We start from the raw sequence: 12,912 nt of genomic DNA on the forward strand, positions 1-12,912 counted from the left end.
TTCTGACAGTTCAACTTGCCAAAAACCTTTCCTGGCATCCAACTTTGCAAAGTATTTAGATCCTTCAACTGCATTTAAAATACTATCTACGGTTGGTACTGGATGTCGTTCATGAATCACTGCTTTGTTGACCTGACGTAGATCTACACATAAGCGTATTTCATCAGAACCTTTCTCTGGAACTAACAAAATATTTGAAACCCAATCAGTCCCTTCTTTAATTTCCTCTATGATTCCCTCTTGTAACATGCGATCAAGTTCTTGATTAGTTGCTTCAATCATACTATAAGGAATACGTCTCAATCTCTGACCTACTGGCGGTACTGCTGTATTGACTGTTACTGTGTTTATAATTTTTGACTTTTCCTAGTCCACAAAATATGTCATCATATTCTTCTCTTAGTCGTGACATGCTTTCTGTGTCATCGGTTGTTACTCTATTTACATCTGGAGATAGCTGTATGATACCAAGTTTTAAACTTGCTCTTCTTCCGAGTAAAGCATCTATGTTTCCTTCAATCACAGACACTTTGTCTTCCAAAACATGTTTGTTCCAGATTATCTGTGTCCGGAAATATCCCAAACATGGATTAGCTTGACCATAAGCTATAAAACGTTTACTAGTATGGTTCAACTTCGGTTGACACTTTGGGTACAATTTCTTGAACCGTTCAGAACTAATTATGTTACGTTCACATCCTGTGTCAACAACCATTCTTATTTTCTGATTGTTCAATTTCACTGTGACTGCACTCAGGATGAATGCTGTTTACATGTACACTTAAACATGGTTCATCAAAGTCGGTGTCTGAAGATGCATCATGTGCTGTTTTCACATAATGTGTGTTTTCTGAATAATCATATGAATCTACATCTGAAGACAAATTTCTGTCCATGACATTTCTAACAGGCTTTCCTCTAGGATTGGCCTTAGCATACGATTTCTTATGCGTATGTGTTTTACCTTTGTTTCTGGATCTTGTGTGAACATGTTTCTTCTGACGGCAAACACCTGCTAAATGTCCTTTCTTTTGACAATTATAACATGTTGTTCTAATAGCTCCACACCCATCTGGTGAGTGATCACGATGTCCACATCTATAACACGGATTTGTGTCATTACTAGGTCTAGTTGCTGGTGTTTGATGACTAAACTTTCTAGGGTTTCTATAATGTTGAACACTGTTAACCTTGTTATCAGCATTCATCTGTGCCGCTTCTTTATGGACAGCTTCATATAATCGTGATATTCTCAAAGCACTGGCTAAAGTTAAATCTCGTCTATCTAAAAGTTTTTCTCTCAAATTCTTAGAGGAACAATACCCAATCAACTGATCCCTGATCATTTCATCTTCCATAACACCATAGTCACATTTCTTTGCTAACTTTCTTAAAGCTGTGACGTATTCGTCGATAGTTTCATTGGGTTGCTAAGCACTTTCATCTGTCCACGACAGGGGCCGAATGAACCAGTACACCGGGGTAACCCCCTACTCATCTCGAAAGATGTACTGGGTTCTTTAAAGTGCACATGAGCATTTGTGTACACTAGGCCTACGGTTTATAGTCCTTATCCGAGAAGACTTGTTCCACCACCAGAACTATAGGAGCGAGCCGGCCGTGAACCCGTGCCGATATTGTTGGCTATGATCACGGTGCCCCTGCTTTAATCGCTCGGCCATTTGGCTCGCTCAAAATCGCGATTTAAATGCCAAGAGGCCAAGCCCAGGAATATAGAGAAAGGAGGGCTATAATCCATAATCAATCGCATTTACGGTTATTTTTGTTATTTCTTTTCATAGACGATTTCTTTATTAAAAGCAAATATTTAGCTTCATCTATCCAATGTGTCGTAACAAGTACAGAGTCTCTGCACTGTACAGCAAATGTACAACAATATCATAATTATTTTGTGTAAAATTTTGTAAGTGCGCCTAGGCTAGGCCTAGTAACTTCAGTAGTACCTAGCCTACTCTAGGCCTACGGCTGGTCTACTGAGGCCTAACACTAAGAGCCTCAAGATTTAGATATAAACGACTGGTGGTAGTAGTAGTATCCTTTACTGAAATTATGCTTGCTTTCATAGTGCTAAATTAGGTTTTATATCTAAATTTAAAGGCACAAGGGTAGAGGACCGCAAGCAGGGGAATTTTACCTGCTTTTATAATATTACTATTAAAATTGAAAAATGCACAAGACAATAATTGTGCAAATATTGAAATTCTATATGTTTTAAAAAATAGCCTTCTACAACTTCTTCAATACGTATCATTTCCAGTGCGATAATCAATTCAAACATATCATAATCTGTTATATAGTCAGAACAATATTTCTGAAATGACCTACATGATAAGCCTGTGTGTGTATTTGTCATATACTGTAGCATATATCACTACAATTCTTAAAAATTTGCTTGTAGAATATTTTTTTTATACCACACAGATTAAACAAAGGTACATCGCAACACATTAAAAAACAGTAGCTCATTGAATTTGATTTTAAATTTCCAGTTTTAATAAGTTTTAGGGATTGCCACTGGGCCTATACTTAAATAAATTACAGTAATTATTTTAAAGGTAAGCAACCAGTTGAATTATAAGGAATTTAGCCAATAATACAAAAATTATTCCTATTAGTGAAACAATTCATAAAATATATAAAATTGTGTAGACAATTTATCTCAACCAATATATACATTGGCTTATGTGTATTTATATATAGCTTACATGACATAATTATGTTATAAAATAAAAATTTAAGAATGTTATGCCAATTTGGGAAACCATAATTAATCTACCAGGCTATGTTATTGTTTTTAGGGACCCTAGCCACTGAGCATATACTATCGAAGAACTTTCACAAACAACCCATTTACCTTTTTGACCTACAGTACCTGCCTCCATTTTTATAATAAGAACCTTTTAGTTGTTTGTCGAATTAACACCAACACCTTTGGTCATAGATCATTTTATTTTCAGCTGCTTTTCTTTGGAATTCCTTGCCCAAACATATTACTGAATCACCATCAGTTGCTGTTTTAACACAAAACTTAAGACGCACCTTTTTATTATAAAATGTTAAGCGCATTTGATTTTTACTTCGGTTTAGTTGAAATTGGCGCTATATAAGTTATTTATTATTTTTACTATTCTTATTATTTTATTATAATTATTATTATTATTATTATTATTATTATTAAATAACATACAGTATTTTAAAAAAGTATAAGGAATTTGGCCAATATTAAGATTTTTAAAAAATATTCATATCCGTGAAACCATTCAAAATAAAATATCAAATTTTGTTAGCAATTCAATCAATATATACTGTATATTGGCTTATATGTATTAATATAATATGTACATGATATAATTTTTGTTATAAATAAGGATTAAACTATATTAAGGCAATTTGGGAAACCATAATTTATCTACCAGACAATACTAGTATTATGTCATTGAACTTTATATTGCCTGTAATGTAATAAGTTATTTTTGACCTTTAGTTTCTGTAAATTGCTCCTGGAATTAACAATTACTGCTACAGTAACAATTTTTTATTCATATCAAAATAGAAAGTTTAGTCCTGAGTCAACAACCTTGACATAAAAAAAAATGTTAATCAACACTTAATGACAAATAAACACCCTTCCTCCACCCCCTATTTTTTTTATAAAGTACTTTTTCATGGATAGAGCCTCATTGAGATCAGACCATTGTAATAAATGTAAACAATGTTAATGTTTGGTAATACAGTTGAATATCTATGATAGTTTTGCATGCTTCGTCAAACTGAAATCTCTATACTGTAGAGTTTTTTTTCTGTATCACACTCTATCCAAATTACTGATTATGTCAGTCACTCTTGCTAGTCTTCCTGAAAAAATAGTAGTATAAAATGAAATATAGAACTGTATAGAAAGGGTCAAGCCTGTGTTTTGATTTTGATTTTCACTGCTACTTTACAATATTATCACCGAGTTTTCCAAATACATAAACACATTGATACAAAATACTGCATGTTAAATTCATATCTAATAAATGACAAAAAAAAATTATACAAAAGAAATATTAGGGCTTTAAGGCTGGACTATTTAATTCTCTTAAGTTTTGCTTGCAAGCAAAGGGCATATAAAAGGTTTTGTGTGATTGCAGACCAGTGCTGCCTATCTCGTTGATCAATATACTATATATGTGGCAGCTAAAGGACCTTGAGATCATCCTCAGTTTCTGTTTTAACGTCACAACATTCAACAGAGTTTAATAGATGTCAGTCATTTGTCTGTGCCTCTGTTCCCCTTCGAAATGTCAAGCAACTAACATCAGCACCTTCAAGCAACACAGAAGATCTTTTAATACTGTTGTTAATGCCAAGTTCACTTCCTAATATTATTTACGTCTGTCGCCCTCTCTAGTTTAGCCGTGTAAGAAAGTTTTACACAATATCGCTGTTAAACGTCAGGCTATACTTTGATGTTTTAAGTAACAAGTATAATTGTGCTTCAGAGGGTGTTTCTCGGTATGCTTAGAGATATAGTAAGGATGATTCATGTGTCATTTCATTAAGCAGTATATTAAGGATGTATTTCGGATAGTTCTAAACCTATTATTGCTATGTTTATAGGAGCATTTATGTGAGTGCTCGGCCTTCACGCTTGAGTGAGAAGGTGTTTTCTATCTGCTTAGGCTAGCCTATTATAGTACACATCATTCGTTTAAAGTTTTGAGATGTTCATTGTTATTAACATTTGTTTAGGTGTTCAGGGATTGTTGTCATAAGATATTTAGGATGTTTCCAGAAGTAAATGCTATGACTACATAGATGTTCAATGTAGCTGTTGAGTTGCACAGAGATTAGGGATCAACTGTACGGTAAATAAACTTCATTTTCTAGATTGAAAGTTGGTAAATTTAATAATATAATGTAGTCAACCATCCTTTAATAATTGTCAAGTTCTTTGATATTTAGAACATACCGGTATACGGTACAGGCTGTACTTTGCATGGAACGTCATTATGTTAATGTTCATCACTATTTATTACCGTATGTTATATCTGATATACCTTATTAGATGAGTTTAATTTTGATTGATTTACAGTTAATCGTCACTTGTATCAGTGTCAACTGTCACAGATGTGTGGGTGCGCTTAAACTTGAACTAAGGATAAGAGTATACGTTGATATTCTGTCATCAGTTCCGAAGTTTATAAGACGCATTAAACAGAACTCCAAAATCTCTGCTGCATTCTTGTTTGTTTGATTTATTGACTCAACAACCACATCATTAACGTACAAGATTTGAGGAAAGTTCTGCCCACTAAGATGGCCACAAGAGAAAGACGACCCACTGAAAAGGGTGCAGAGTTGCAACAAGAAGCAAAATTCAAAGAACTTGGAATAGCATGGAGGAACCTCCGCAAGGAATCAGATGACTTGAGAATGTTTATGAAGGAAAACCCGCCTGTTAAAGAAACCCAAACACGGCATAAAATATGGATGAATTTGTATGAAAGTTTTCTACAGGCCAATGATGTGTACTGTGGTACACTCAGTGCAGAAGCCTTGGAAGAGCACATTGAGAAATGGTACAAAAAGAAGACATTGTTTATAGAAAAGAGAAAATCAGAGGCCGAACAATGGTTTCTGACTAGAACAGAGGTCCAGACTACAACTATGTCACGAGCATCGAAGTCTTCTCGTGCTAGTCAAGGATCCTCAGCAAGAAGAATTGCGGAGGCCAAACGACTGTCAGAGCTGAAGAAGCAGAGTGAACTTCTCCGAGATCAGCAGGAAAGTGAGAAGAAACTGAAACTGTTGGAAATTGAACTTCAACAGGAAAAGGAAAGAAGTGCCATAGCAAATGAAATGGCTAAAGCAGAAGCCCGGGAACATCTCCTGGAGGAGATCGAGGAAGAAGAAAATAATAGCCAAAATTTAGATGGAGAAGAGGTAGACACTCAAAGATCCATAAGCAGTCGACATTCCAGAGAGGAAGAATCACCTGGCAATGTTAAACAAACTACGTTCCCCACTGCATCCTCAAAACACCTTCTAGAGGTGCTGATGGAACTGCGAAAGCCAAAGTTAGAAATAAGGAAATTCGAAGGGAACCGTCTACAGTTCAAAAGATTCATGAGGCAATTTAAATTCAAAATCGAAGGGATCTGTTCCAACGACGAAAAAATGGCATATCTAGAACAGTATACGATCGGAGAAGCAAATAAAATAGTTGTTGGGTACTCCTTCTTAGACGCTGATGTGGGCTACCCTGCGGCGATAGAAGAATTGAAAAGGAAATACGGTGACGTAGACGCCATGGCAAACGAGTACATAAAAAAGGTTTTGTCTTGGGAATATATTAGAGCTGATGATCCCAAGGGCCTTGATGCCTTTGCTGTCTTTTTGAAGGAATGCAGAGCAGCAACACAAACTATTGGAGGTATGGGTGTGCTGGAATATTCTGAGAATTTAAAGAAAATATTACAGAAGCTTCCCAACTTCATGCATGACCGGTAGAGGAAAATCGTTTTCCATTTGAAGCGGCAAAGAAAAACAGTAAAGTTCTCAAATCTAGTAGACTTTATAGCATTAGAGGCAGAGAAAGTGAATGATCCTGTCTGGAGAAAGGATATAATAAGTAGTGGAAAGAAGAAAGACCAAAGATATCCAGCCCCAAAGATGTCAGCCGCAGTGTCTAACACAAACGAAATTGATAGGGGATGTATGTTTTGTGGTGGTACTCATCAGATAGAAGACTGCAAGAAGCTGAAGGGTGCAAGTCTAAATGAAAGAAGACAACTCTTGAGTAGCAAGAGAATTTGTTTCAACTGTTTGCGCCCAGGGCACATGTCCTTTAGATGCAAACACACCGTGAGATGCCAGGTGTGTAAGAGGAGGCACCACTCAATGCTTCATGATTTTAGTGGCAAAGCAGAAACATCCACCACAAGTCCGAAATCAAAGACTAATACAGCCATTGCAGAAACAGTTTCATCGAATGCACTTACAGTTGGCGGATGCACCTTACCAATTGTACCAGTCCAAGTTAAATGGGTTCTAACACAGTACAGTGCAACGCTTTTTTGGATTCGGGCAGTAATGTGTCGTTCTGCACTGAGGAATTGGCTGACTTACTGCAAGCATCTGGGAATCCGATCAAGCTGAAGTTAAACACCATGGGTAACCAGGTAGAAATGAACTCCAAGTCGATTAAGGGATTAATAGTGTCAGCACTTCATGGTGAGGAAAATATGGAAGTAGAACTCCCAATTGTATACACTAAGCCCAGTCTACCAGTGCAGAATTGGCAAATCCCATCAAGAGAAGACGTGGAAAGCTGGAAACACTTAAGAGGAATTGAGCTGCCGAAGATAGATGCCAGCATTGATATCCTGATTGGAAACAATGTACCAGCAGCATATGCCCCAAGAGAAGTGAGGACTGGACCACAAGGCAGTCCCTATGCTATCAAGACTCCTTTAGGATGGGTAGCGTGGGGAGTTATGAAACCTGGAGTTCTAAGTGCAAGTCATTGTACCAACTTGGAGAAGATTTACATTGAAAGTCTAAATTATGACTTTCCTGAGAGATGTATAGACGACAAGAGGGAGTGGTCGACTGAAGACAGGGAATTTATGAGAATTATGGAAAATTCCTGTAAGATTGTCGAAGGTCATTATCAAGTAGACTTGCCATTAAGGAATCCAGCAGTCCAGCTTCCGGACAACTTGCAAATGGTGAGTAATCGACTACGGGGACTACAGAAGAAGATGGAGAAGAATCCACAGTTCAAAGAAGACTACATCGCCTTTATGGAAGATATAATTGGTAAGGGCTACTCGGAAGAAGTATCTAATGGCGACAATACAAGGGGGGCCAATCGTGGTATATTCCTCACCATGGGGTGTATCACCCTCAGAAAAGGAAAATTAGGGTGGTATTTGACTGTGCGGCAAAGTTTATGGGAATTTCCCTGAATGACGTACTGCTACCGGGTCCTAATCTTATGAACAGCCTACAGGGGGTTTTAATGCACTTCCGTCAATATTCAGTGGCAATCTCAGGAGACATCGAGACTATGTTCTATCAAGTAAAGGTGCCAGCAGAACAGAGGGACTTGCTGAGGTTTTTGTGGTGGACCAAAGGGGACTTCAGTCATCAACCCAAGATATTCAGAATGACAGTACACCTGTTCGGTGCTGGATCTTCGCCATCGTGTGCCAATTATGGGTTGCAGAAAACCGCAACAGACAACAAGTGTGAGGTTAGCATAAAGGCTGTAGAAACGGTAAAACGGAATTTCTATATGGATGACGTATTGAAATCCGTAGAAACCATAGAAGAAGCCAAGAATTTGGTTAATGAATTGAAAACCTTGTGTAATGAAGGAGGCTTCAATCTCACAAAATGGACGAGTAATCGTCGAGAAGTGTTGGTAAATATACCTGTCGAAGAGCGAGCAAAGGAACTGAGGGATTTGGATTTAGATGCCTCACCACTACCAATGGAAAGAACGTTAGGCATCCTTTGGAGTCCAGAAGTTGATGAATTCCAGTTTCGAAGTTTGCTAACGGAGACTGAAGCAACCCGAAGAGCCATGCTATCAATTATTAGTTCAGTTTATGATCCTCTTGGATTTATCTCACCCCTGATCATACCAGCAAAAATGCTTTTGCAGGAGATTTGTAAGAAGAAGGCTGGATGGGATGACAAACCAGATAACACCACCTTACATAAATGGAAACAGTGGACCCAGAACATAAAGGACATACAATAAGTTAAAATTGATAGGTGTTATGTTCCAGGAGGATATGGAAAGGTGGCAAGTAGAGAATTACATGCATTCAGTGATGCTAGTGAGGTGGGTTATGGGGTTGTTATATATCTCAGATCCACAAATGAGAGAGGAGAAGTGCATGTATCCCTTGTGTCCTCGAAAGCCAGAGTGGTACCTCTGAAAAAGGTAACCATACCCAGATTGGAATTGACGGCAGCCACTCTGGCAGTCAAGATGGTGCATGTAGTGACAAGAGAACTGGACTTTGACATAGTGAGAACCATGTATTGGACCGACAGCACTGCCGTTCTGAGATATATCGCCAATGTGCAAGCAAGGTATCTGACGTTTGTAGCCAATCGGGTACAACTTATCAGAGAATCAACCAGTCTATCCCAGTGGCATCATGTGAGCACAAGGGAGAATCCAGCAGATATGACTTCCAGAGGCGTTAAGAGAACACAAGACTTGATAAATGGCATCTGGTTCAAGGGACCAGATTTCTTGTGGCGATCAGAATCAGAGTGGCCGAGATATGTGTTAATAGACTTAGACGTGGTGGATGTGGAAATGAAATCAAGCTGCACCATAGTAGAGGCTGGAGATAAGTCAGTGGTTGACATGTTGGTGTCCAAAATCTCAAATTGGAAGAAGATGAAAAGAGTGATGGCTTGGGTTTTGATTGCTAAACAGAAGTTCTTGACCAAGATTCGACAGAACGCAGGGGTTGTTGCCGGCAGAAGTTGCGTTGTACAAGATCCTGGGCAACTGACAGTAGAGTTATTAAACAGAGCCGAGGATTTTATTTTGAAGGAAGTGCAATCTAGTGCCTTTGAAAGAGAGATTAAGGAGCTTGAGGCTGGAAATACTGTGAGCAAGACCAGCGTATTGTTCAAATTCAACCCTATAATAGGTGAGGGTGGATTGGCAAGAGTTGGAGGAAGAATAAGCAAGGCAGACGTAGCGTATGAGGCAAAGCATCCTGTGTTCCTTCCCAAGAATTCAAGTGTGGCAGAGATGATCGTGAGAGAGATTCATAAAGATGTTGGTCATCTCTGGAAGAATACCATTCTTCTGGCAAGACTCACAGAGCGGTACTGGCTCTTTGGAGCGAATGGGATAGCAACGAAGGTCGCCAGAAAATGTGTCAGATGCAAGCGTTACCAGCTTAAGCCATGTGAACAAGTGATGGCCGATTTGCCTTCTAATAGAGTCCAGGCAGATGGAGCACCTTTTGAACATGTTGGCGTGGACTATTTTGGTCCGCTGATGGTGAAGAGAGGCAGATCAGAGGTCAAACGATACGGAGTAATTTTTACCTGCCTGTCGTCTCGAGCCGTCCATCTTGAGGTAGCGCATAGCCTGGACACTGATTCATGCATTAATTCAATCAGAAGATTTATGGCAAGAAGAGGACCTGTGGTTACCATTACATCCGACAATGGAACCAATCTGGTTGGCGCGGAGAAGGAATTGAGAGAGATGTGGAAGAAGATTGATCAAGCCAAGATGAAGGGTGTACTCAATAATGTTGGGATTGATTGGATCTTTAACCCATCAACAGCATCCCATTTTGGTGGAGTGTGGGAGAGGATGTTTAGGTCAACTAGGAAGATCCTATACAGCATCATGAGAGATGAAGCACGTTTACTTGATGATGAAGCGCTAGTAACCTTCTTTTGCGAAGCGGAGGGTATACTCAACAGTCGACCTTTGACAACGACATCTACGGATCCAGGGGATATGTTGCCTTTAACTCCCAATATGCTGATAAACCCCAGAGGAAGAGTTATCCATTCACCAGGAGTTTTTGTGAGTAAGGATGCATATGCCAGGAAACGTTGGAGACATGTACAGCACTTGGTGGATGTCTTCTTGTCTAGATGGAGGAAATAGTATTTGGTAACCCTCCAACAGAGAGTGAAATGGCAGCGCCAGAGGAGAAATGTAACAGCTGGTGACAGAGTATTGATTGTTGACTCATCAGCTCCTAGGAACCATTGGGTAATGGCTGTCGTAGAGACAGTATTCCAAGATAAGAAAGGAGATGTTCGATCGTGTATGGTGAGGACGCAATCAGCGCTACTGGAGAGACCGGTGTCTAAACTGTGTATTCTGGTGGAAAACAATTAGGACTTAGCATTTGAAGTGAATTTGTCATATGTTGTTTTATTGCTTAGATTCGCAATTGGGGTGGGAGTGTTAATGCCAAGTTCACTTCCTAATATTATTTACGTCTGTCGCCCTCTCTAGTTTAGCCGTGTAAGAAAGTTTTACACAATATGGCTGTTAAACGTCAGGCTATACTTTGATGTTTTAAGTAACAAGTATAATTGTGCTTCAGAGGGTTTTCTCGGTATGCTTAGAGATATAGTAAGGATGATTCATGTGTCATTTCATTAAGCAGTATATTAAGGATGTATTTCGGATAGTTCTAAACCTATTATTGCTATGTTTATAGGAGCATTTATGTGAGTGCTCGGCCTTCACGCTGTCTCTTATACACATCTAGATGTGTATAAGAGACAGTTAAAATGCTATGACTACATAGATGTTCAATGTAGCTGTTGAGTTGCACAGAGATTAGGGATCAACTGTACGGTAAATAAACTTCATTTTCTAGATTGAAAGTTGGTAAATTTAATAATATAATGTAGTCAACCATCCTTTAATAATTGTCAAGTTCTTTGATATTTAGAACATACCGGTATACGGTACAGGCTGTACTTTGCATGGAACGTCATTATGTTAATGTTCATCACTATTTATTACCGTATGTTATATCTGATATACCTTATTAGATGAGTTTAATTTTGATTGATTGACAGTTAATCGTCACTTGTATCAGTGTCAACTGTCACAGATGTGTGGTTGCGCTTAAACTTGAACTAAGGATAAGAGTATACGTTGATATTCTGTCATCAGTTCCGAAGTTTTTAAGACGCATTAAACAGAACTCCAAAATCTCTGCTGCATTCTTGTTTGTTTGATTTATTGACTCAACAACCACAACTGTAGTTTGCTTAATTCCAGATTTTTTATTTGTAATAATAAAGTGCACAGAAACTTTTAGCAAAATGTGCTAAATCAATATTAAAATTACTCTAATTATCATTAATTATAACTTTTTGTAAAAATATAAAAATGATGATTAGATTGTTATTGTTGTTAAAACTAAGTCATCTTGTTTATTGTGACTTAGTAAGCCATTACAGTACTTCTAATGATGTCAATCTTCAATTTTTACTCAAGCTGTCAAGTATTTTTTAAACTAAATTAGATCATGTTCCTCTCCAAGTAACAAAAATAATTATGTAGTTAATAAATAGCCAATAAATACCAAAAACCGACAATGAACTTTGCTTTGCTTCCAGTACTCACAAGAGTTCAGGATGTGATTCTTCATCTCGGATCAACTGATGAAAATAGGCAAAGTAGGGGCATTACTACAATGTACCAATAGACTAATGTTTACTACTGGATGCAATGTTGTAACGTCTCAAAATGCCTTTGTGCCTGAATACTGTAAAGAGGGTGTACTTCAATTCAGCTGCACAGTTTTCCATATACCAAATAGTATGCTTTTGTATCATTTGAAATAATAAGAGTGTCAGTGTCATATCTGAAGCATCAATTGAATAAGGTAGTTGATGATTAACAAAAGCATCAATTAAATAAATGCAGTCCTTAGTTAGCTGAAGAATCCATTGAATAATACAGTTGTTGGTTATCAAAAAAACCTAGAAAAAGTAGGGAAAAAAAAAACAATCTGATATAGCACACAGGCACAATATTCAAAATCAACTAGACAAAGACAAAATCTAAACATCCCGGGGTAGCAATCAAAATCTAATTCCACAGCCCTCGTGCCCAAAACGCGGCACCCTGGCACCAAAGGTGATTTAAATAATTACTGTATTTAAGAAAGTTAGCCCCCGAGCAACTCATTCCACGTAAGACTCATCTTAGAGTTAAACAGAGCATTAACTTTGACAAAGATACCAGACAGTAAACACTATTGTTAGTTCTATTCATGAAGCAATACACAGATTTATGCAAATACTCATAAAATGAAGGAACAGAGTTACTAAGTGGCACTACAGTGTCTAGGTAGTTTAGTACTAAATGCAGTTTAA

General features: G+C 37.8%; 4 protein-coding genes across 4 annotated transcripts; all 4 read left to right on the forward strand.

The window, feature by feature from the left end:
• Positions 1–5,322: 5,322 nt before the first annotated feature.
• LOC117117882 lies at positions 5,323–6,516 on the forward strand. The gene has a single exon (XM_033262358.1). The coding sequence runs from the start codon at positions 5,323–5,325 to the stop codon at positions 6,514–6,516; it is 1,194 nt and encodes a 397-aa protein (XP_033118249.1).
• Positions 6,517–7,049: 533 nt separating this feature from the next.
• Positions 7,050–9,294, forward strand: LOC117117891. The gene has a single exon (XM_033262370.1). The coding sequence runs from the start codon at positions 7,050–7,052 to the stop codon at positions 7,974–7,976; it is 927 nt and encodes a 308-aa protein (XP_033118261.1). The 3' UTR covers positions 7,977–9,294.
• LOC117117900 lies at positions 8,030–8,776 on the forward strand. Its single transcript, XM_033262381.1, has one exon. The coding sequence runs from the start codon at positions 8,030–8,032 to the stop codon at positions 8,774–8,776; it is 747 nt and encodes a 248-aa protein (XP_033118272.1).
• Positions 9,011–10,672, forward strand: LOC117117910. The gene has a single exon (XM_033262393.1). It carries the CDS (start codon positions 9,011–9,013, stop codon positions 10,670–10,672), a length of 1,662 nt encoding a protein of 553 aa, XP_033118284.1.
• Positions 10,673–12,912: the final 2,240 nt, after the last annotated feature.

This window comes from Anneissia japonica, unplaced genomic scaffold (assembly GCF_011630105.1).
Source record: "Anneissia japonica isolate Jap-2015-1 unplaced genomic scaffold, ASM1163010v1 scaffold14949_len38213_cov216, whole genome shotgun sequence".
NCBI lineage: Eukaryota > Metazoa > Echinodermata > Crinoidea > Comatulida > Comatulidae > Anneissia > Anneissia japonica.